This window comes from Protopterus annectens, chromosome 5.part0 (assembly GCF_019279795.1).
Source record: "Protopterus annectens isolate FY-2018-M chromosome 5.part0, PAN1.0, whole genome shotgun sequence".
NCBI lineage: Eukaryota > Metazoa > Chordata > Ceratodontiformes > Protopteridae > Protopterus > Protopterus annectens.
Window position 1 is genome coordinate 1,705,461,582 of NC_056735.1, and position 27,336 is coordinate 1,705,488,917.

General features: G+C 37.5%; 1 protein-coding gene across 1 annotated transcript in view; it reads left to right on the forward strand.

The window, feature by feature from the left end:
- Nucleotides 1-27,336, forward strand: part of PLA1A (phospholipase A1 member A) — a 444,480-nt gene that overhangs the window by 131,321 nt on the left and 285,823 nt on the right. The window contains exon 5 of the mRNA XM_044071493.1: nucleotides 347-448. Within this exon, the coding sequence (XP_043927428.1) occupies nucleotides 347-448 (102 nt within the window). The remainder of the gene's footprint in view (nucleotides 1-346; nucleotides 449-27,336) is intronic.

Below are 27,336 nucleotides of genomic sequence, written 5' to 3' on the forward strand. Positions count from 1 at the left end.
CCCCAACCAGAAACAGCAGTGAAGGAGCACAGGGTCTTCTGTGAATCCTGTCTAATCACACAAGACTACTCCACAAACTTCATTCCCAGAAACTCACACCTCTTCCACAAGAAGAATGGTCCCAAAACATATATAACACTTTAATAGATTACACTTACATTGGGAAAGCACTACTCAGGATGCCAAGTCACACAAATGCCTCCCCTTCATACTTTACTGCCAACAAAATGAAGCACTGCAGTGTGTGTGTACTGTGTCTAATATTTTATTCAGAATTCCTTTATCAAATGAAATACATTTTACTGGAATTATTTTTTCATTGATCACACATCTGTTTATTTCACAGGACTGGACCCTGCAGGCCCACAGTTCACAGGTGCAAGCATTGATGCACGCCTTGATCCAACTGACGCCATCTTTGTAGAAGCCATACATACTGATATAGATAGTAAGTCTCTTTTTATTTATATAAGCTATAATAACAATGATGATGCATGTATAATGACCAACAAATCTGTAGCTTAGCAGTACATGTACAACAGCATTTACAGCTTGGTAGTAAATGTTGTTTTCATAATTAAAAAAAGACATGTCAAAGTGCCATAGTTATAGTTTTCTATAAATAGCATTAATATCTGTTAATATGATATGTAGCCCTACATATTCAAGCAAGTTTAATAGATATAATACATGGAGTACCATGATTATGTTCTAAAATCAGGAATAAAACAAAATTGTTAACTGTTTTCCTCATATGTGGCCTGACCTTAGCAGTGCTTAGTGGTGCTTAATCTTGCTAACAGCCCCCTAAATACTATTAAGATTAGGTATTGAGCAAGGTAGTAACAGCAGACAATGGTGATTGGTAAATAACAGTGGCAGAAGGTCAAACATCTTTTGAAATCTGCTGAAATTCATTCTGTCACACTTGCAAACAGAAATTGTTCCAGAACCAAGTGTCTAACAACATTTAAAAGCTGCTTTACCTTCTTTCACAGGAGCACTCCATTTCTGATTGCTGTTCCTCTCAGTTGCCCTGATTATATAAAATGTACCTGATTTTACCTCATAGTTTTGCTCTGCTCCTCAAAAAAAAAAATATATTTCCTTGGAAATCAATGAGGATTACAGTCAATTAATAATGACAGACAGTAGTGTTTCATCTTTAATATTATTCCACAAATGCATGTTGATACATTTGTTCTATTAATCATTTAAGTGAATTATGGCAATATTTAAAAATGTCTCTAATTTTGATCCTTTGTGCCCTCATTATTGTTCAATTTGTCCAGAATTCTGAAGCAAAGAAGTTGAGAGGTATGTTGCAGCTTGCTTGGCACCACTCACTAAGTGCTTACCAGCTTTCAAAGCAAGTAAAACACTTTGCACTCCTACACTTTGTCTTTTTTTATTTTGTAACAGGTAGTACATGGAGCATATATGCTCTATACATTACAAAGAACTATGATCAGGCTTATGATCATAACCCTCTATTATGTGTTCTCAACATGAATGCCAAGACTTGCCTTTGGATCTTCACTCGCAAGGCGAATTTCTTGGCATCAGTGTTGAGAACACATAGTAGCAGAGACCCAATAATAATCCTGTATAGCTTTGTCAACACAGAAAAGTAACATTGCCATAGAGGACTTTTGACTGTGTCTTAATCTCAGCCTTTTCCTACATACTGTGCTTCTCGCTTTTCTAGTCACGCAGCAGTTAACTTCACATCACACTTTTATAGCTTCAGACAGAACTGTTACATTATTCAGCAGTCATAGGCTTACCAGGCTGTCCTATTTATTTGACACCTTCATTTAGAATACCAGGAATAATTTGGTTTTAAGTCACAAATGAACAAATGAATGAATGACTGTAGTTATGTTTTTATACTGTATCTGTTTTTCAGTGTAAGGTTGTTACTCACACACCTAAGTACTGTTATAATCTTGTTTTGCACTTGTGACTAATAGTGGACAGAGATATCCAGCAAAGAACATCAGCAGAAGGTAAAATAGCTTTGTTTCTGCCTGCTGCCATGACTATCAACTTTCCTTGAGTTTGTCTCATATCTTTGCTATGTCCCTTGCAATTTTTTTGATTTTATGGTAAATTACTTAGGATTATCTGTCAGTCAATAAAGTCAGACCTAAGAGTTTCCTACTTCTTATTGTTCTGTAAACACATGCTGATGCAAAACCTGCTGTTCTACTAATGTTTTAGTGAATAAGAGAAATATTTAAAAAACTGTCCCTGATTTTTATCCTTTGTCCCCCCTTCCCACTATTTTTGGATCTTTATAGAATTTGTAACAAAGAAGCAGAGAGGTACATTCCTATCTGTTTGATTGCACTACTTGCTTTACCAGTTTTCAAAAATTTTAAAACACTTCATGTTCCTATATATTTTTTTTCTGTAGCAGGAAGTGAACGTATCAGATAAAGCTCCATGCATTACAAACAATTGTGACTGGGTCATAGATCATAACCTTTTATTATGTTTTCTCGATGTGTATGCAAAGATTTATCTCCCAGGCTTTGCTGTCAATATGAATTTTTTGGCATCCATGTTTTAGTCATAATAAGCTGGTTTTGATGGGAGAGCTAATCATAATTTTTTATATTAATGTCAATTAATTTATTTATTTACATTTGTTGACCGGGAGTTTCCGACTGGACGTAGGTCCATTTTCAGCGGAGGCCCGGGGAGAAAAGCTCCACAGTTAAAATAAACAGACAGTAGTTACATTGGATTACATAGCGATTAACAATTTAACATAGTAATTACTTACAACATATTTACAGATGAAGAACATAGTACATCAGTAGACAACTAGAATCTTTATCTGTGAAGTACATAACAGACATTAACAAATGTTACAATAAGAAGCTCCTGGTGTATAATAAGTACTAGGCTTATGAGCGTCTGAGCTTGCTATAATCAAGGTAGTTAGTGGAGTGGAAAGAAAGGTAGTGGTTGGATGGGGTGGGTGATATTAGAGTGGGAGTTGCAAGGGCATAGCCAGCATGTTTTTAAGTGCACTTTTAGTAAAGTTTTGAAGTGGGTGCATGATGGTATGGAGGTAATTGTGGGTGGGAGGGAGTTCCATAATTTGTCAATATGTTTTGATGCTAAAAAAAGCATTTGACAGAGTAAGCTGGGAACTTTTGAAGAGATCCTGGGAGGCATTTGGGTTTCCACAAACATGGGCAACATTAATATTTAACATCTATAAAGGAGCTCAAGTGAGGGTGAAGTACAGTGGGGAGCTGTCTAAAGTGTGTGACCCTACAAGAGAAACTTTGCAGGGTTCTGTACCTTCACCATTATGCCTTGCTTTATATTTACAGCCATTAGCCAGGGACATAACAACAATCAAACACCTAGATATATCAAAGATAATTGGAAATAAATGGAGAAATACAAATGAGAAAATAGCCCTTTATGCAGATGACATAATCTTATATATGTTAACAATCCAGAACATGAAATAAAAACAATATTTGGCAAACTGAAATATTTTAATAGTGTGGCAAGATATAAAGTAAATGAACCTAAACAGAGGCTATAATAATGAACTATGACCCAACACATGACTCTGTACAGAACTTCCCCCTTTGTGCGGTCGAGACAGGAATTTGGCTGAAATGGAATGATGGTCAAGAAGCTAAGGAAATGTGGGAGAAAATAGTTTAAAAGATTATAAGTAAGATAAGACTATGGGCACTGTTATGATACAAATTATTATGTGTTTTTATCAGGCTTGTATGTATAATTCAAGAGATCATATATGGAAGAGTATCAACAAGGAAATTAAGGAGTTTCTTTGGATAACAAAAGAAAAAGACTACAATAGGAAATACTAATACTGACAAAGGAAGAGGGCGGTTTGAGAATTCAAGATTTGGAGGCATATAATAAGGCCACACAACTTAGATTAATATATTTGATTAAGAATAAGGAATATCTGCCCAAATGGAAGCATATGATAGGTATAGCAATCGATAAGGTAATGTCAGGATGACATGTGGGCATTTCAGCAGATCTAAGAAAGGGATATAAAGAGCATTATGCGCAGCCTTATATACATACCAGTATTAATCAATCTGTTTGTTAAAGGAAGTACAATCCTGTATGTTTCTGGGTTAGTGGACTCATATCAACTTGCATATACAGGGCTAATGTTAGAGTTCAGGAAAGATATGCAGGAGTAGGACAGTAATTCTGCTAAATCATATATAGGTTGTTTTAACTGAAGCCAGAATAGAAATGGTAGACCTGACAAGAGTAATGAATTGAGCATATAAGATATTATTATATCTGAAAAGGCAATACAGTATAAAGGTAAACATACTGTAGAATGAATGGTTAAATAAAGATATTACAGGTAATCTATGGAGGGAAATTTGGTCTTCTAGATATGCAACTAAATCAAGAAAATTTAGAGTTTTTACATGGAAGTGTTTGCACCAATTTTTCTACACCCTACAAGACTTGAAAATGGTAGACTGGAGAAGAGTAATGAATAAAGCATGTCAGATATTATTATATGTGAAAAGACAATATAGTATAAAGTAAACATACCATGGACTGCATGGTTAAGTAAACATATTATAGGTAACCAGTGGAATTTTTGCATAGAAATGTTTGCACAAATTTTTGATACCTCTACTAGAAAAATGTTCCCCCTTTTAAGAAATGTGTGTTGGTGATGTGATAGCACAGGAAAAGGGTCTTTGGAGTATATATTTTGGGAATATAAGGGGTTGTTAAAGTATAAAAATGACTTGGATAATATTCTAATTCTTATACTTGAAATCAAAGTAAATGGAACCATGCTCTATTTATGGATTTGTTGATTTTGGTGTAAAATAATATACTAAAGAGGTTAAAGCATTGCTAACTTTAGTGTTGACAGAGATTAAGAAAACTGCAGCTAGAAAATTGAAAAGCAAAGGCAAATTATTATTAAGAGATATGAAAAAGATGATTACAGATATTAAAAATATAAACTGTTAGAGACAAAAGTGTGGCGAGGGTGGGGTGAAGGGCATAGCCACTCCAGGCACAAGTTGTTGGGGGCACAATCAGGAAGTGCAGTTCCTGCATTCTTTTATCTGTATCAGCATTTCTGAAATAATGCTGGTAACAGAAATGCACTTCAGTGCTTCATGTTTGGCAAGTTGTAGCAAGCCTAAACTAACAATTGGCTTCCTACAGATGAATAGAAGGGGATGGCTATGGTCAGTGCAATGGGAGGCTAGCACTTAGTTATGCCATAGAGATTGACACCTGCCATAACCGTGGAACCAGTCTGACCAGTTAACATTATGATGTCACCAGTAGCCCTTGCCCTTCCCAGAATTAGAATGGTGGAACACACCTACATTTCCAAGGTATGTGTATCAGTAGGTATATAATACAGTATGCAATGTTTAAACTAAGTAGCAGCACTGCAAAAAAAGGCTTTGCAACAAATATGTAAAAATATATGCAAGTATAACATCAGTGGTATATACATACCCCTGCACCTTAAGCAGAAGCTTAGCTAGGATGAGGTGAAGGGAGAGGGTGGTAGTGCAATACTCAGGGCTGAAGCTTTACTTCTTCCTTCAGTGCTCTGTCTGTGGTAGCAACACTGGCATTCAGAACACCAGTATTCTCAGGGCTGAAGCTTTACTGCTTCCTTCAGTACTCTATCTATGGTAGCAATACCAACATTCAGACCACCGGCGTTCTCCGAGCTGAAGTTTTACTGCTTCCTTCAGCACTCTGTCTTTACTGCTTCCTTCAGCACTCTGTCTGTGGTAGCAATACCAATGTTCTCAGAGCTAAAATATTAGTGTTTCCTTCAGCACTCTCTGGCTTGGTACTTTAAAAGCTTCTGATTAATACAGAGGTCTTTTTTTTTTTTTTTTTTTTTAAAGAAGACTGTGGGTGGCCTGATCAGGTGCACCTAACTACCGATGTGGTTCCATCAGAAGCTATATCTATTTCACAGGTTGCAATATTGAGAAAAATGGTAGTACAATCATGATGACACAAATTGTAGGCACCATGTAATCATGCATCAATAAGCAGCAGGGCAGCTTGACAGTGTCTGGTGCTACTAATAGTTATGCATAGACAAATGGCATGCCAGCATGTTCTTTATGGTGTTTAGGGTGTGAAAGACCTGCTAGCTTACATGTATGCACACTGTATAACCCATGTCCCTATCCATAGTTACACTGTAGAGCCCTAGAGACTACAAAGCTGGTTAATACACCAGCAGGCCCTCAGAGATTACTGACCCATTCAGACATGTACTTTGCAGTCATTTATGCATGTTTCTAGTCACATACAAGCCTCATTGTATAGCTTTGGTCTGACATGCATTGTGTACAATTTGAGATTCAAGGGTATGTTGTCTTAGCAATAATTGCCATGCTACAAGTCTCAAGGCTGCATGGTAAAAATGGCCACTACCATTGGGGTTTTCATAGCCCCATGTGATTCATATCCAGTGGGATATTAGACTGACTGTGGGAGTTCTGTGGAATACACAGGCAGTTGAAACACTGGTGGTGAGGCATACATGCTGATTATATGGACTGTGATATACTGCACATGTGACCATAAGCCCAGCTGTGGGTTTTAATAACAGTAACCTGTAAGTAGTTACCTGTGTACGACCTAACACCTAACCTGCTCAGGGATGATTTGGTATGGGACTCATCTTCTTGTGTCTTAAGGCTGGTATGCATGCAACACTAAGAAAAAAAAACACCAAAAAAGCACTGTAGAGAGGCAGCAATCTAGAAACTATGAATACAATTAACTGCAATTGCTACATCTTGAAGTAAGAAGAAGCTCAACCATAAATCACCCTATATAAACATCTAACACATAAGATGTGCAGATTACATTTGGGTGGCATGGCTAGGCTTATAAAGGTCTTAGTGGTCAATGGCCTAGTATATACCTATGGGCCTGTGAAAATATGAATAAATATGATGCATCTGTGCAGAACAATTAATGAATTTGAAAAGTAAACATATAAGGAAGTTGATACATATGCTCCTGCCATAACTGTGCTAAATTAATAACCATTTGGAGGCCAAATCCTACATGGCGTTCAAATAGCCAAATTAAAATAGATAGCAGTTTGTTGGTATGGGTATGCAGTGCTAGCAGTATGAGTAATTATGTAAATAATATCTCTTTGTTACTACGATTGTTTACATTTTCTTAAGACTGAATGTTTAGGTGCTGAGGCTACAAAACTGCAAAAATAATAGCAAGGGGTGGACTTTTAGACAAGTAGCTGAACTAGCTGAAAGCCATTGGGGCAAACTATGCATTTTTGACCCATTTGTGAAACAAGTCATCAAAAAGAATCATTGTAGAGCAGAATTTCTACTTACTTGAATATGTAGCAATTGCAAAGTTAATTATTAACACCATAGGTGCAAGTGGGCATAGCGCTCACTGAAAGTTATCAGTTAAAAGGCTGGAGGAGTGATCAAAGGGGGTGCAACACTACATTCAAAGCAGAAGGAGGAGGAGAAGAGCAGGACATCTGCTTCTATAAGTGGGCTATTTAAAATCCTATTAGTTTATTTGGCCAAACGTTTTTGTTGTCAGCTGTTGATTGATTTAATGTAAGCAAATGTGCTATAAAGAGAAAAAAAATTAGTTGTGCATCCTTAGTTAGTGGCAGATTCTTGAGGTAGTACTCAGCATTCCATCCAATGTGGAAAACAAACACATTTCAAGGTTAGCCCATCTTGTTTTATCCCGATACTGCAAGAGCAGTTTATCTAGCTACTGAATCTACTTTTGCAGCAATTGTCATTTCACCTCAAGGAAATAGGCAGAAAATCAAATGGTACTTTTCACAATTTCAAGACACTTTAGAAATTTTACACAGTTTTGTTTTACAAATACCTGGAGTTTACATGGATAGAAAATTATTTCTTTGTTCTTCCAGTATGTTGTCTGTATTTATGGCTGATGTATTTAACCAGCTCATTTCAAATCAGTCTGGTCACTGTTCTGATATTATTCAAACAACTACACTGCAGAAACACAGAGAAAATGTCTGGACATCTATAAAAAAAAAGGTGGACCACTCCCTTCTGTTAATAACAGAATAATAAATAACAAGAGTAGCTGCGTCTCTATAGTGCTTTTTTTGGTGTGTTTTTTTTATTTGTTTGGTACCACCTTTGGTTGGGTCATGTTTTGATTTATGCATACATCACTGGACAATGACCAATTTAAGGCACAGTTAAAGGCCACAGTGCCACTGTCAGCCATGGCTACTGTGGTGGGCACCTTATCTACCCCTTCCATTGACACAACTCCCTTGATAAGTGATGAATGAAGGGCAGAAAATGGATAATTCATGAGCACAGGGTGCACCTTCATCCCCTGTCCCCAACTCACAAGGGGCACTGGGGGCTCCATCAAGTATGGGAACAGCAGCAGAGGCAGCATGCTAATGGCTGACAATGTGATGGGTCTTGCGTTTTGCTTGAGAGGTGTCTTAATGGCCATTATACAACATATGTACAGGGGCAGTCATCTAGGCACATGCAGATGACATTATGGCCAGATCATAGCTGAGTGGGGTAGAATAGTCAGATGACCTCAGAAAAGAAAATTGGTTAAAAAGTGTACTGCCAACATATGTGATGCAGACCTTAAACTTTATGAATTATGCATGATTGCTTTGTTCTCCATCAAGAAATTAGGTCAATCTGTGTGGTAACTCAGGTTAGGTACAGACTGTGCTTGCTTGTTTATACAGGAGATAGTCAATTATCCAAATGTCAATTATCAGAACAGTCAATTATCAGAACCAGCCTTCCAAAGTTTTTGTGTGGGAAAAATCATAAAGTCTGAAATTGTAAACATTATATGTATTTGCCTGAGCATGTTTTTTGAGCTTGTAGCCAGCTCGTGTGTAAAAAATATTCTTTATTGTCCATTGGAATTGCTGAATGGTTGAAAAGTATATTCCTGCATGCAGAAAAAACAAGATTTTAGAAGTTTTTTTACCCAGTTCAATTATATGTTTGATTATCCGAACAATCTAATTATCCAAACTACCCTAGGTCCCAATTAGTTCAGATAATCAACTCTCTACTGCATAAATCTTTGTCATTATCTTCCTTTCACAAAAGCAGTAAGCTTTAATACAATTTCAGTTACAGAAAAATTATTAGGATTGTATATATTTCAGGCAGGACTCTGACCTTTTGTTTATTAGAAACATCAGCTCTTTAGTCATTCTGCTGACCTTCATGGCATCTTCATGGCATCTTCTTGTCTGGGTGAGAACAAACTCTCTAACCTACTACCTAACACCCCAAGGCTCTATACTAGGGCCCTTGTTGTTCTCCATCTTCATTAACGACATGAATACTGTCATCCCAAAAGTCAGTTGTATCCAATACGCTGATGACTCTACCCTGATTTGCTCAGCCACATCCCCAACAGAGTTACAGTCAGCTACCCAGACCACCTTTAACACAATAGAAAACTGACTTTCTGAACGTCATCTGATACTAAATCCCAAAAAAACTAAAATGCTGTTATTTTCACCAACAGAAAGGTATACTGCCTTTAACTTTACCATAAAAGCAAACGATGGCACAATAATCTCCCCTGACCTCTCTACTAAACAATTAGGTGTCATTAGAGATAATAATCTAAAATTAAACCATCAATAAAAAACTAGGGTCACTTTACAGAAAGAAAGTCTTCCTAACCCCCTCCAGCCAAAGTTGCCATAGCTCGATCTCACCTTCTTTCAACCCTTCTGTATGCATCTCCTCTACTATAATTTAAACAAGACTGTCCTTAACAAACTCTCAATCTGTTATAACCACATTGCCAGGTTTGCCACTGGGCTGCCTTTTAGGACACATCATTGCATCAATCTAAACCAGCTTGGGTGGCTTGAACTACCCAGTTTAATCCAGTATAACCAACTGATTACAGCCCATAAAATCATCTACAACCCGGACAATACCCCTGCACTTAAAAAAATCTTATTACCCTCTAATAATCCTAGACTGCTGCGATTTTCTAACAGACTTCTTATTCAGATGTACAAAATTAACTGTGTAGGTAGATCTTGGAACTCTCTTCCAGCTAATATTACCTTACTTTCCTCTCTAGGCCAATTTAAAACTAGACTCAGACACCACCTGGGACTAAACTGGCTATGTCACTGTATCAAGCCTGGTTAACTCTCCTCCAGAATGTGTAAAATCTGTTATGCAGCCTACTGTGTAATTTAATCTGACTTTCAGTCGAGATTAACTCTAACCTGAGGAACTTGTTATGTTTGCTTATGTAATCACTATAAATATTCTATTTGTAATTTGATACATGTTATGTTGGATCTGTTTACCTTGGAGCTTTTCTCCCCAGGCCTCCACTGAAAATGGACATGTACCCAGTCGTACTCTCCCAGTCAACAAATGTAAAATAAAATAAAGAAAGAAAGAAAGAAAATACCCATCCTTAATGGTGACAGGCAGATGGTAAGGATAGTATAGATTGTAGCCAGTATCAGACTGACCCAGTAATGCTAGATCATTACGTCAAGTGTTAACCAACTGCAGGGTTTAAGAGATTTGATGGAAAGATCTGAAGGATCTATTTACCAGGTGGTTTAGCTCCTTACTGTAGAGATTAGCCAACAGGTGAAGTGTTATTAAAGAATTGTCAGTCATCAATGCTATAGTTAGTTGTTGTTTTTCTTTTGGCTTTTCCCAGGTAGGGGTCGCCACAGCTGAACTGTGGTCCGCTAATGATTAGCAGTCAATTTTTATGGTGCCGAGGTGCCAGCCCAATGTCCAACCTTCAACAAAGGCATGCCCATTCATGCGTGTCTTTCGAACGCCACTCAACCAAGGGGAGGGCATACAGACTCCACACAGAAGGTGTTCCAGCTGAGAATCGAATGGGAGAACCTCTTGCTGTGAGGTGACAATGCTACCGCTGCACCACCGCGGCTCAAGTAATACTGCATAAACTATACTAAACTATAGTTGGGGAGCAGCACTGTGTTTGGCAGGAGGTAAGATGTACCAGTGATCCAGCCAAACAAAATTAATGTACGTGCTGTGCAAAGGTTGTCCACTAGCATAATGCAGATTGCCTGATTAGCTTGTATGTTGCTATGTCTTCACATAGCTCAGAGTTAAAATGGCTGGCTTGTGTCCAAGATATTTGTAAAAGGACAATGATATGTTACTGAAGATACCCATATACATTATATACTGAAGAATTACCTAAAATTGGCACAGTGTGACAAGCTAGTCACAAGGACATAGCCTTCGCACAGCAAGTTTCTGACCACTAGTGGAAGCACATTAGCCTAGTAGTAACAGCAGAGTATGGTAGAGCTAAAACATATTGCTATGAGTATGAACTGCCTGGAAATCAGGTACATAGGGATAAAGTGCAGTGAACAAAGAAGCAGATGCAAGTAAGCAATGACAGTTGCATAACTGATAAAATAGAGCTTTAATATGGGTGATTTGGGTGTCTGTTGCAAAAGTATCACATTGGTAAGTGTTAGGAACTAGCATTTAATATGGTAAATGCAATCTCATAACAATTTCAGTGTTGTGTGGAACACGGGAACAGTAGATCTGGAATGTCAAAGTGTGGTGGTGGTCCCCATTTTCAGAAACAGTGGCAGGTTGGTGTGTACAGTTATAGAGAGATCATGCTCATAAGGAAACCTATAGCAAGCTGCTGGGAAGCAGACTTCATAGAATAATCAAGCCTTGGATGTAAAAGGTACAATGCGAATGCCAGTCCTGTCAATGAAATATTGTAAATCAACTCTTTGTTCTTGCATATAACTTGTAGGGATTGTGGGAGAAGTCATGTGACTCTATTCCCTAGAATGCATTACAGGATTTGCTACAGCATGGTTTTGTTAGGACCACACTGCTGCATGACATTTAGTCCATGTGTGTGTTTCCATGGTGAGAGTTGTGCCCACATTCTTGCTCTTAACTTATATATGTACAAAGTGAGCACAGACCTCCACCAGCCATGTGCTCTTGCTCCCCTCTTCTTCATGATATTTTTAGGAGGAAAACAAGGCATAGCTGGGGTTTGGACAGCATCCAAGCTGGAAGTGACAGGGTTGCATTTTTGTTCATTGGAGATAACATCTTTTTACCATCAAGTCACTGTGATCTCTTGCATATAATAGAGTGGTCATTTACTAAAGGTGAAGTGGATGGAAAGAAAACCAGGAACTCCAAATCAATGGTTATGGATGGCTCCCAGAAAAATAGAAGTTTAATTCTGCAGAGGAGTGAGTAGCAGTTGCTTGCAGTGGAGGAGAATAAGCTTTTGGGGTGTTGTTCATAAGTGAGTGCAGATTGGCAGTTTGATTAGTGAAAAGATACACTGGTAACAGTACAGGAAGCATTCTGATGAACTGTGTTAAAAAACAGCGCTGAGTTATTGGATGAAGTTCTCAATTTACTGCTCACTCCACATCCTCATCTATGGCTATGGAAACCAAAATAAGATTTTTATTTATTTATTTATTTTACAATTGTATAGAGCAGCCACAGTGGTGCAGCGGTTAGTGTTGTCACCTCACAGCAAGAGGTTCTCCAATTCGATCCTCGGCTGGGGTGCCTTCTATGCGGAATCTCTATGTCCTCCCTGTGGTCGCATGGGTTTCCTCTGGGTGCTCTGGTTTCCTCCCACTTCTCAAAGACATGCTGTAGGTGGATTGGACACTCTATTTGGCCCTAGGCGTTAGTGCGTGCATGTGTACGCCTTCCGTGGAAGGTTGAGCGCTGGGCTGGCAACTCAACACCATAAAACTCTACTGCCAATCATGAGCAGACAGGTGATCTGCTATGGCGACCCCTAACCGGGAAAAGCCAAAAGAAGAAGAAGAAGATCTTACATTTGTTTAACAAGGATGTACAATTGGGCCAATGGACCTTTTTCAGTGAAGGCCTGGGGAGAAAAGTTCCATTACAAAGACACATTGCAAACAATACAAGAAATCGATAACAAACAAGAATACATAACTTTGATAAATGTCGCTTGTCTTATGTATTCAAAAGTGACAATGAAGCGGTGTATGGGTTCAAGAGATTTATTGTAAATAAACATTGTCAGGAACTTTAACTGGAACATATATATTTAAGTTAACTGATTCACACATTACTTCAAACACACTCGCATGTGCATCTCCATTTATGCCTGCATTCACTCTGGTTGACTGTACAAAATGGCCCTGTTCTCGCATGTACTTGGTATTTATATGCACATGCTATCTAGCTACAGTGGCTCAACAGGACCATTGCACATAATGATCTACATCCTCTCTCTTTGATTTGTTTGACATGCTAAAGAAGAACAAGACAATGTATATGCTAGATAACATTTCAATATTAATCAAACTCAAGTCCTAGTCGTGTGGATTTTGGATTGGGTTTGGAAATTCTAAGCGATCTGGTTACATAAAAGCTTTGACTGGATTTTGCAATAGGTATAGTCTGTGGGGAATTCTTCTCAATAGGAACTTCAGGGATAACATCAGGACTATTTGAGGAAAATACACTGTCCTGCGAAAATGGAAGAAGTGTAAGGTTGCTCTGAAAAACAGAGTCTTTGGTATAGGCAATCTGCTGCATCACTGGTTCAGAAACTGGAAGTATATGCCTTCAGTTTCTTCTAAAATCCATTCCCTCCGATTGAACAATATAAAATCTCAGTTCCTCAGAAACATTTTTGATAATAACCACTAGGTAGTATCATTTGGTTGTTTGCATCCTTACGATTTCTCATTGTCCTAGTAGTCCAAGAGATTTGCTATAGTTATCGTAGTAAGATTTTTGTAATTGACGTGTCTTCAGAAGCTGGGTTTTGATCACTTTGTTGTTCTTTGTTTTTGGAATTAATCGTTGTTTACTGATTGGTAAGTTTGTTCTTGTCTAATTAGACATTAATCTTTGAGCAGGTGAACCAAGTAAGTTATCTCGGGGAATGTTTCTGAGATTGAGAAGGTTAAGGAAAACGTCAGTACCATCTTTTTTAGATTTCTCTAACAAACATTTCACACTTTGGACTGCATAGTCAGCTAACCTATCGGATTGTGGATACTCAGGACTACTAGTAACATGGACAAACTTCCAAACCTCAGCAAATTTCTTGAACTGCTTACTGGTAAACTGAGTACCATTGTCAGATAAAACTTTGTGTGGACTGCCTTGCACAGAAAAATGTTTCTGCAATTTTGTAATGACAGTGCTGGATGTTAGATTAGGAAGAAGGTTAATGTCAAACCAATTCAAGTAAGAGTCTGCTAACACTAAGTAATGCTGACCATTCCATTCGAAAATATCAGCAGCAACCATCAACCATGGTAGTTCAGGAATCTGGTTTAGCTGAAGTGGTTCTTTTTTTGATGCAGTTTAGTACTATTGCAAATAGAACATGCTAGAGTTTCCTTTTTTATATGATTTGACAAAAAAGAACAAAATACTATGCCTCATATGATTTGACAAAAAAGAACAAAATACTATGCCTCTTGCCCTTCTTTTGGTAGAATCATTACCCAGGTGTCCTAGACGTATAATCTTGATATATTCCTGTTGTAACCCTGAAGGAATAACTACTTTAGGACCTTTCATGATGATATCATTTTCCATCATGAGCTTATAGTAAGGAAAATATTTCTGGACATCAAGTGGTAGATTGGTTTGTCGCACTGGCCATCCTGCATTGATAACGTGTGTCATCTTGTGCAGAACTGGGTCTAAACCTGTCTGATGCCTAAGTTCATCAAGACATGTTGAGGAAAAATGTTTGACTTCCATGACTTCCAAGTCTGATTTCTCATTGTCAAGCTGTTCTGTTGTTTGTCTGGGTGCTCTTGACAAAGCATCTATAAGGTATAAATATTTGCATTTTGTGTAGTCAATATTGAATTGTACTTTTGCATTTTAACATCATGCATTGCAGGCATGCTGGGCTGAATGTATTGGCTTTTTCAGAATTGTCCCTAGAGGTTGGTGATCAGTCTCTGTTTGAATAGGTTTGCCATAAATATAATCGTGAAACTTTAAACATGCTAACATTACTGCCAAAAACTCTTTTTCAATTTGTGCATACTGTATCTCAGTTTAGGTTACAATTCTGGACACATAGTCTACTGGTATGCCTTCTTGAAGACATGCTCCACCAAGACCATACTTTGAAGCATCACATGAAAGAGTTACAGGTTTGCAAATATCGTAATATCTCAAAGTGGGTGAACCTGCAATTTTCTGTTTCAGAACTTCAAATACTCTTTGATGTTGTTCTAACCAGGACCAGTTTATATTTTTATGTGTGTATTCATGTAAAAATGCTGAAAGCTCACTCAGGTCTAGGAGGAACTTTCTTAAATAGTTGAACATACCAAGAAAACGTAAAGATGACACATTTTCTGGAACTGGCACCTCAAGAATTGCAGCTTGCTTAGACAGATCTAGTTAACAAAATGACCCACATAAGTAACTTCTCCCGGTTACCTATTATATTCTCGAAATCCGACAATGTTTAATCCGACATTGTCGACACGAGAAGAGCGAAAGTGCAGAACGTCCGTAAGGGGAGATTTCCATTTACTTCAATGTAGTGCGGTCTTGGAGTTGTTATATTTAAGTAGTGGGGGGTGTGGGGGGTTCAGGGGGGCTTGCTTGAAGATTTTCTTTTATTTATTTATTTATTTTTTCTGAACATTCGAAATTTTAATGGTTCGATCATTAAACGTCAACCTTTAGTGATTCAAACCTTTAAACTTTCGATGTTCTAATATAGACCCACTTCTCTCAGCCTGAATTTACATTTCTGAGGATTCAGTTTAAGATTCACTTCACGTGCACAGTCTAGAACTTTCTTAAGGTTTCTATCATGTTCATCTTCACCATTGCCCCCTACAATAATGTCATCTACTATGATAGCATATGAATAACCTGAAACCATTTGCTCAATCACACATTGAAAGACTTCACTGGCAGAATTTATCCCAAATGGCATTCTCAAAAATCTGTACCTTCCAAATGGTGTACTGAAAGTAGTTAACAATGAAGATTTATAATCCAGCGAAATTTGCCAAAACTAACTTTTTGCATCTAAGATTGAAAAATAGTGGCATTTGGCATGAGAGCTGCTACTTCTTCTACTGTGCACATCGGATGATGAGGATGTTTAAGCACTTTGTTTAAATCTCTCAGATCAATACATATTCAAATATCATCTGAGCTGTTCTTATGAGATGCGACCATGGAGGATACCCATTAAGGCGGTTCTTTTACTGGAGTTATTTCACCTGAATTCACCATGTTGCCTAGTGCTGTTTTCAATTTTCTCTGCATTGCTACTGAAACTTTCCTTGATGGTCATACAACTGGGTTTACATCATGGTTTAACCTTATGGAATATGTGTCTGGTAGCTTGCTAAGTTCATCTTTAAAAATATCAGTATATTCACGAGACAATTGCTGTGTAAAACTGTTGTGGTTGTTCAGATTTATATGGTGGACTTCCTTACTGAATTAAATCAGCCCCCTTCTCAAAGTATCTCTGAGGACTAACAATGACTGCATGTGTCTTTTGCCTAAGTAAAACTATAAGTCATAACTGTTCCCAGCAGAATGGCATGTGCACCTTCAGTTTGAATCTCTTCACCACCATAAGCAACAGGTTTTGCACACTTTGCTGAATCAAGTTTTTCACTAGCTTTAACTTTGGCAAACATTTGTGCTGGCACTTGGACCAAATATCTACTTTAAGCTCTACAGGTTTTCCATTAATCCAAACAGTACAAAAAAAGTCACCCTTTGCTGCCAGATTATCAGTTGGCTGATAGTTTACTGTATTAATCATTTCATCAAGCACAGATAAACCATCAACATAAAATGTTTGCACATGGCTTTCTAACAGATCTACTTGCTTCTTCCAATGCTCTCTTTTAATAAAAGTATGTGCCAGTTTAGACTTACAAAGCCTTTTGAAAAAATTCCACTTTTTAAAGCTGTGACATTGCTGATCAAAAGCTAAGCACTTTTCTCGTTTAGGTTCATGGTTACCTCCACAACTACAACAGTTAACAATAAGATTACTTGTAGTTGCCCCATTTAATTTATGGTTAAAATTAGGTACTAACACATTCTTTGGCTTATATCTCTTATTCATCTTAGCTTTGTGTCTCACACTATCAACATTCACCCTGGTAGACCCTATATGAGAAACAGCATGCATACTTTTCTCATTTGTAAGCATTTTTGTGTACTTTTCTGTAAGTTCATATATTTAACAAATCTCTTTAGCTTTGCTCAACATTAAATCACTATCTCGAAACAAAATCTTTCTCACTGCATTATTATTAACATCACACACATCTGTCCTTTATCAACTCATCTTGCAAATCAAAACATCTGCACGTTTCTGTTTTATTTCTCAAGTCAGTAATGTATGCTGCTATAGATTCACCAGGCTTTTGATTTCTTGTGTAAAATATGTGTCTTTCCATTGTAATATTCATTTGAGGGTAAGACGTTTCTCTAAATTTATGTTTTAAGCACTCAGGGTCATCCCGCGTTTCAGCATGGGTCACAATATGGTGGTTCTCCCCCTCCCCTGCATAGACGGCAGGTGCTTGCAGAAATGAGCTTTCCTTCTCAATGGTTTCTGAGCTTGCTAAATTAATAAGTATGAATGCCTTTGTATGTGCGTCTTTATCAGAAAAAAGCAGCTTGTATGAAAATATCATATTCTTGTTCAAACACTCTCCAATTCTCAACAATATTATCATCAAATACCACTGGTTCAGGTCTGAGAAATCCCTCTGCCATCACAACAAAATACGTTTAAACATAAGCATAGACCAGGTATTTGTAATTATGCTCAAATGCCACTTTTCACACCATGTCACTTGTCTCATGCATTCGAAAGAGACGATGAAGCAGTGTATGGGTTCAAGATATTTATTGTACATAATCAGTGTCAGGAACTGTAACTATAGCTGGAATTGGAACATATAGATTTAAGTTAATTGATTCATACGTTACTTCAAACACACTCGCATGTGCATCTCCATTCATGACTGCATTCATTCTGGCTGACTGTACAAAATGGCACTGTTCTTGCACATGCTCAGTACTTATATGCATGTGCTATCTTGCTACAGTGGCTCAATAGGAACATTACACATAATGATCTACAGTAAATATAGGTAGCAAATAGTTTATACATAAACAAAAAAATTGAGAGAGTAGTATAAAGTGGGAAAAATGAAAGCTAACAAATAAACCAGCATGAAATAGCTTGTGCCATCATAGAGAAATGACTGATCACTAGATCAATATCATGGTATTGGTGGTAAACATTTATGAGATACATGTATGGTATGGGTACAAGAATATGGCTGACTGTTGCTATGCTAGTGTTACTTATTCTAAACAGTGATAGCTCAGGCAATATTGAGGTGAGGTACAAGAAGGAGGAAATATGATGAAACTGTAGGAAGCTTCAGATAGGTAGCTAAAAATAGAAGCAGTAGTGAGCTTGAGATATGTAGATTGAAACTGGAATTCTTTGAGAGAAGGAATAGTTTGGATGTTTCAATTTAGGAGTTTGGTGTGCTGGACAGGTTCAATTGTAGTTTTATTGGTTGAGTAGATGGTGAGGGGGAGGGAGTTATCAGAAACCTTGCTATTAATGAAGAATATATGCTTTATTTTATTTGGAGTGAGTATGAGGTGAGAGTCTGAGAGGTATTTTTCAATGTCTTGGAAAGATTGTTGGGTTGTTTGTGGGAGTTCTGGTAGGGAAGGAACATATGCTGGAGGAGTTGTCTGCATATTGAATAATGGTTGCATGATGGGTGACTGTGCTGAGCCTGTTGGTGAATATGGTGAAGAACAGTGGACTGAGAATTGAGCCTTGGGGTACTCCTATAGAGAGCGGTAATAGAGTGGAGAGCCTGATGGTGGTCAGTTAAGTAGCTGAGAAACCAGAAGATGGCTGACTGGGTTAGGTTTAAGGAAGCTAGCTCATTTAGTATCTTTTGATGAGGTACTGTATCAAAGGCTATAGACCTATCAAGATAGCAGCACACTTGGTGCAGATTAGGTTCCTTGCACAATTACAGAATCACTGTCTACAATAGAGATGCAGGGAAACCTAGGACAATCCAATCATACCCCTCCATCAAATAACCTTTAGAAAATTCCTAACTAACATACCCTTCCATAAACTCCCATGATTCATAGGGACACATTTGGGATGAGTTGCATAGCTAGGCTTATAAAGGCCCTGGTGGTCATTAGCCTAGTATATAGCTATGAACCCATGACTCTATGAACCTATGGAGTGCAACCTTTCCTCCAGCTCGAGTGCAGCCAACCAGAGTAGTTTGACCCTCTCATGAGGATGCTCCTTGGTACTTTTCATGAAAGGCGCACATGGTATGGCTGAATGAGTGAAGATCCCAGTGTAGGCTGAGGCTGCATAGAAGAGCCTATGTCTTCCAATGGATCTATGTCAGAATGTCAACTACACAAATAGTCAACATTCAAAACATCGACCAGACAATATCAAATGCCTAGTATCTCAAGAAAAATCAAAAAAAGCATAAAACATATTTTTTGCAGAGAGGCAAGCACCTCTGCACCACCATGTGTAGTCTGTGCTCCACGACCCTCTGATAATTATATATGCCAAATCTGAGACTGCGCTGCACTGAGGAAAGGGCAAAACTCCTACTCCCTGCTATAGAGTGATCTTGAACATTAGCTATTCACATTTGTCGCATTTCTGAACATTTGATATTTTGCATTTGATGTTCTGAAAATCAATAATTTTGGCAGTCAGGAACCCTTCTCCCAACTTGCCTATGAATGCGTATGATCCCACAGGAGCAGTTAGAAATTATTGTTGAGGATGGAGAAGTCTGATCTGCCTTTCTCGGTTTGGTACCACTGCAACCCTCACCAGGACAAGAAGTTTAGGAAATGTATCAATAATTGTTAAGTCCCATAACCTTGCTATGTTCAGTAATTTCACCTCAAATTTCAATATAGTCCACTCTGAAGCACATCAAAAACATGGAAGCTGTTATTTCTCAGATGTAAGCCAATACATTAATATCAACAGAAAAGAAGATTCTATATTTGTGGTTCAAAAGTCACATTCTAAGTGACACATGAATATCTTTAGAATTTTTGTATAACAGGCTGCTGAGGTGAATATTCTAAAGATCACTAAAGTTATTTGATGTTTCATTTGCTGGATAAAATCTCATAACTATTGCAAATGTCATTATTTTAACTCCAGACAGGCAACGCACAGACTGGTGTGCTCTTTTATGATTATACCAGAGATAACACTGCTGCTGTTCTGTGTGACACTACTTCTTTTTATACAAATACCAAATATTCACAATACCGTTGGGTGCTCCCCAGTTCATCCATCCATCCACAACCCCTTTTTCCCATTTTTTGCACATGGGGACAGGGTGTCACTTCAACAGTGACAGTCATCTAGATTCTAGAGTGAAGGTTTATGACAGCAGGTGGCTAGCCCTGCCACTGTAGTTTTTCCACACCACACACTCGTGCACACACTCACACCTATGGCCAATTTACAATATCCAGTTAACCTACTGCATGTCTTTGGAATGTGGGAAGAAAACTGAACCCCTGGTGGAAACCCACACAAACACAGGGAGGATATGCAGACTTTTCACAGAAGCACCCCAACCAAGAATCGCACCAGAGAACCTCTTGCTGTTAGGTAGCAACACTATCCATTGTGCCACTGTGCCACCCATGCCACTGTGTTGCCTTGGGTACTCCCCACTGTGGTAAAGGAAATGCTTTGATCTCTGACACCAACATCAAATAAGTGACCAGATTCTTGGGAGTCAGTTTTACAGAGGGTATGAGAAGTAGATGGTCTACTTTCATCTTTATGGAGACAAAGGTATGACACTACAGACATTATTCATCTTACTGGATGCAGAGACAAGGCACCACAAATTGGACTTATTTACTTGAGGTGGAGACAGAGCTCACCAGGTGAGATTCATTTTCTTGGGGGCAAAGATGGGACACTACAGAGGGGGCTCACCTTCAATAATTATAGACAAGGAAGTACAAGTGGGCCTCATTTTCATGAAGAGAGATATAGGTCATTGCAGGTAGTACTCATCTTCATGGGGACAGGGATAGGAAAATACAGTGGCCCTTACCTTCATCGACAGAGGTACAGGGCACTATAAATGGGACTTATGCTGTTGATCAGTGTTGCTGCTGCTGCTTGGGAGGGTTGGGGGTTGGTATAATAGTCAAAATGTTTACCTCACAGACACAAAGTACAGGGTTTGATTCTTACCTTTGAGGGGGAAATTGACTAGGCTTAGACTTAAAATGGCCCACAGGGCAGCTAGCCCACTAATTAGCTATGAACCTATGAAACTGTACATTATTTGGTTATTATAATGTCTTACAGATGAACTTAACTTGAAACACATCCAGCAATCACATTGTACCCCAACACATAAAGCTTTGAAAACTGATGGAGTATGTACACATTTCTGCATTAATGGCATAGCAATGAGTAATTCCCAAGCATGTGTAGGATGGCTGACTAACACTACCCAGAGATTTGTGCACCTGATTCTTATACCCTCAGCCTCTTCTTAAATAAAATATGATCAAGATTCTGGCAACTCAGTCTGCAGTAAAGTTTTCTTTCAAACATCTAGTTTCCAGACTACTAGGCACACACAAGCCATCACTAGAACAGACGAGCCCTTTGTGCTTGTAAATATGAATTATTATAATTACTATATTACTGTTCTTAAACAAGTGCAACAAAACGTCTAGCTTCATTTTAAATAGAGGACTTATTCTGGGAAACATGAATTGCAATACATAAATCCAAGATTTTGTTCAACTCCATGACAATGATGTATGTCCTTTATGTATATGAAACAAATGACAAACAAAAACAAAAAAGAAAACATAAAATTCCCAAATGCATTAACAAATACAGGGCATGTGACCTTCTGATGTCTCAGCCAACCCACACCAGTTACTAAACAGGACCAGATTCACTAAGAAATTGGAGATGAAATAAGATGAGTTTTCACAAGCTCCTTTGGGGGCTGTGATAGCCAAAGAACAATGTACTTCTAACAATATTCTGAAAAGATAATGCCAGCAAGATGATGTCTGTGTGATTAAGTCTACCAGCTATGTTAATTAACTGCTGGGATCAGGTATGAAATTTAACCAACAACTTAGGAAATGCAGAGAATGGATTTGCGTCTGTCAATAAGTACTATATTTAGCATGTATATAAAAACTAAAAAAAAATAGATTAAAATGTGAGCAGCAGTATTAACATACTTTCACTTTGTGGGACAGATAATTCTGTTTCAAGACTACGTCAAAGATTTTGTTTACTTGCAAAGGTAGCAGCTTGTGACAGATGACCAGTTCTATTGCTGAATGATTCAATTTACTGGGCTCTGTAAGCATGTTTGCTATAAATAAATTCTATGACTTTCAAAGTGCTGGTAATCAAAGAGATATTTTTTATAATTTCTGTCACTCTGATATTAATTTGAGATATATTCCTAGTCTAAAACAAAATATTGAATGGGTGTCAAAAGGAGCAGATGAGACAACCAAGGTATTCCCTGCATGTTGTGTGTTCTTGGGGACGATAAATGACATTTCTGCAGCTATTAAGTTACTGTTTTATGTTTGGCCCTATATTTTTAATATTTGTATGAACAATGAGTGCAATTTAATATATTCCTTCTTACTAAAACCAAAATTTCAGATATGATATCCATAAGCTAATAATCTGATCATCTATTAGTACACCACAAAGATTAGCTAAACACAAAGCAGTTCACAGCTAGCAAAAGTATACTCCACCGGCCTACTTTCTCAGTTTATATTAATGATGTAACCTTCCATCATTGTGACCTGCTTATCAACATGCTGATGACACTGTCCTTCTAGTGAAAGCTGACAGTCATAAGTACACCCATATTAAACTGTAAACATTTCATATCCTGGGACAAGAGCTTGGTATGTCCTACCTCATCCTCAGTTCAGCTGAAAGTAAGTCCGTCCTTTTCTGTACTACTTGCTGTCACATGGCATATACTGCTATTAATTCAATTCAAGCATCTAAATGTGACAAGAGTGACTGTGTTACTAATTTGAAGTACTTATGGATCATTCTAAGATATATATATAGATGTATATAATACATTTGAATATCAGATCACTGCAGTCATTTAAAATATAACTAAATGCTAGGCACCCTATATAGACTCACAGCTTACCTTACAGATCATTAGGTACAAGGAAATACATCATTACATTTTTCCAGATTGTTCTATGAATTTACATCCTACAATGGCATGTCTGCGGATAACCTCACATATTTTGAACAGCTCTAAAACACATATGCTATGTTTACATGCCATCTGCAGGAATTCAAAAGATTTGTTCATGACCAGAAATGAATACCCGTAATGCCCAGTTCACACTATGGTCAGTCTAATGCAGATGTAGATAAAACTCTCCAAGTTAGGAAGAACCTCATGAAAAGAGCTATAGCAAAAGTTATGAAGGGCATAATCTCATTTCTTTGGAATACAGTACTCCATTGTAGGGACTCATGTTTTCACTACTTGGGTAAGGAGGTTGAATAACAGATTATCTGCTTTCTCTACATTGCTGATCCCTAGAAACCGGCACAAAATAAAGACAAATGCTACAGATGTCAGCCAAGAAACAAATACTAATATTATAGAAACTGCAGAGGACTAGTATGTTTGCAGTTTGAAGACAAAATAAGAATTCAAAGGCCATGAAAAAATCTACATTTTAAAGCAGAACTAGTTGATTAAGGAGCAAAATCAAAATCATGCGAGGTTCAGGACAGAAAAATCAAAATTATGTGAGGTTCAGGACAGAAAAATCAAAATCATGCGAGGTTCAGGACAGAAAAATCAAAATCGTGTGAGGTTCAGGACAGAAAAATCAAAATCATGCAAGGTTCCGGACAGAAAAATCAAAATCATGAGAGGTTCAGGACAGAAAAATCTAAATCATGCTAGGTTCAGGACAGAAAAATCAAAATCTTATGAGGATCAGGACAAAAAATTCAAAATCATGCGAAGTTCAGGACAGAAAACTGTATCAATGGCACTGGAGGCCTGTAGTAGACAAATACATCAAAGTCAAATGTCTATAAAGAAGATCAACCAAAATGTTAAAACCAGTATTTTCACAACATGTACAGACTGTAATAAGTAGTGTGATGGTCAAGATTTGCAGTAGGAGATTCCTAAAGTCATCCACATGAGGCTTGGTATTGTTGATGTTTAGTCATTTACTCAGATTTGACTCTGTGATCTCAAAAACATTAACACAACAGGCCTGTCTGTCACTGATTGCTTCTTTAGCTTCTTGACAATTCATATTCATATTTATTAATTCAGTAATGCTGTGCATTCATATTAGCCTCTGCTGCCCCCTTCTTTTTTATCTCCAGTCTTTTCCAGCATCAGCGCTTTCTCTAGTGAATCATCTTTACATTTTGTGGCCAAAGTATTTGATTTTTAGGTTTATTTTTCAGTCCTTTGAATGAACAGTCTGACTTATTTCCTTGGGTATTGACTGATTTGATCTTCTTCCAGTCAACTGACATATTAAAACTTTTCTGCAAAGTCACAGTTCAAAAGCACGGAGTTTTAGTACATAGCCTTATACACAGTCCATGTCTCACAGCCCTTTCTTATTACTGGGAAAACTATACATTTGATTAGACGTACCTTTGCTAACAATGTGATATCTTTAATCTTTAAATATTATCCAGGTTTGCCATAGCTTTCCTTCCAGTTATCAAATATCTTTTAATTTCATGGTTGCAACCATCATCTGAGCCCTAGAAAATCAAATCTGTCACGGTCTTCATTTCTTTCCCATTTATTTGTAAAGAATTGATAAGGCCAGATGACATGACATGTCTGTATTTTATTTTTTGATACTGAACAGCATGCGTGCATGCGTGTGTGTGCGTATAAGTGTCTGTGTGTATGTGTGTGTCTGTGTGTGTGTGCGCGTGTTTGTGTATATGCATATTATATACATACAAATATATATATATATATATAGAGAGAGAGAGAGAGAGCGAGAAAGATATATATATATATATATATATATATATATATATATATATATATATATATGCACATAAATATTTTTGGGGGTGTCACATCTGAGTGCATAGCTTTAAGATTAATAAGCTAACTAGAGTGATTAGTGTGTCATGTGGTCATGTGGTAAACCACTGCTTCTGTAGAATTAATTTTGTATGTCAACTTCAGTGAAGTAATGAAGCTACACTGTGTCTTGTATCTTGTTGATGTTATATTATCCTCTTGACATGACACCCAAGTCACACCATGGTAGTATCCTAGTAATCTTAGGCTGACTCATATTCAAGCATAAAGTTAGTTCCATACTAGTTACACTTGCATTTATTTTGTTGCAGAGTAATTTTTTTATGCTGTTATTTATTTATTTAACATTTGTTAACCAGGAAAGACTGACTAGGACAGAGCCTATTTTCAGCAGTGGGCTTGGGGAGAAATGCTCCAGATGCATGTCTTTGAAACGTGGGAGGAAACCCATGTGGACACAGGGAGGACATGAAGACTCCACACAGAAGCCAAGAATCGATCTAGAGAACCTCTTGCTGTGAGGTGACAACATTAACCACTGCTCCGCTCAGATATTATGTCTAAATGGTGAAAGTTTACACTCAAATTTGATCATTAATAAAGTACTTCCTTGCTAAAAAGTAATAGTAACTGCCTAGCTTATTTTATTAAGTCTTGTATGCTGCTGAATTATTTTATAAAACCAGGTTGCTAGAAAGGGGAACAGGCCAAATTGGGGGGGGGGGGTCAGATAGACTCTTCCTAGAATTGCTAACTGTATTTAAAGCTGTCAAGTGAGGATAGCTTCAGTGGCTACCCTATTATTGCCTATGAAGTCACTTTCAGTTACATTGCCTTGTATTACAGCTTCATGGTTGGTTCCTTAATACATATTCAAGAGTGAACAGGCTTACAGCAATTTTAACACTCACACTAGCATTGAACATTTTTTATGTATATGTAGGTATAGCTATTGTACAAAGCAAAATCAGCAATGAAAGAGCATTGCACTGTCCATGTAATAATCCGCACAGCAATAGCATTTACAATTCTGAGTGAGTAATTAAAAACCTATGTTTAAAATCTTAAAAACTCAAAGTAAGGGGCAGTGCAGACTATATTAATTGATGGAAATGGAGAACCTTACTAAAAAAGGATTCTCTTCTGCATGATTGAATCAGGGTCAGCAAATGACTCCAAAGGACCCCTAAAAGATACCCTGACAAAAGCCTCATGTTGTACCTTTCAAACAGCAAGCAGCTCTTCACATGATGATCTAACATATTGGGCAAGGACACAAGGATACAGTAGCTCTTTCAGATAAACAGGACACTGATCTGAATGCTGACTGGCCATAGACTGCATGTACATAGGAGATGGTTAGCAGCTGTCAACTAGAAATGACTTTGTATGAAGTAATATTTTCACAAAGTGGTGAGTGCAAGGGATTTAAATATGGCACGTGACTTAAATAGAACATGCTGGATCAATAGATACCTCTGGGCCAATAGCCTAGTAATTTGCTATGATCCTATGATCCTAATTTTAAAACTGCTGTAATATTTTTAAGTTCAGTAAGATAAACCTTTTCTTACTTGATATGAAGAATCTGCCTTTGTTCTCTTTTTTTCAATGCTGTTATTCTAATTGTAGCTATAAACTCTTAGCTGTGCTTTTACCAAAGTGTGTTGGGATGAGTTTCAAGAAATTCTGAAAGATAACAGTTGTTGAGAGGCACACAAGAAATAGTGTGGAAAGTGGAAAGCTCATCCAGGTAGTGTGCCATTTTGTTTTATTACATTAAAGTCTAAAAATCTTTTTTTTCTGGAGAGTTGCGCGGACTATATTAGGTCCATTTTTGTTTCAACAACTCTTCTTCCTGTTTAAATAAATTCCAATATTTCTGCACAATGGCTTGGCTATCATGATTAACAATAGAAACCTAGAGATACATGAAACTAAAATAATCATATTCAACTTTTTGTTTCATTTTTAACACTTAATGACTTCCTAAAAATGGTACAAAAGAATCAGTCCTCTTTAGTTTAATC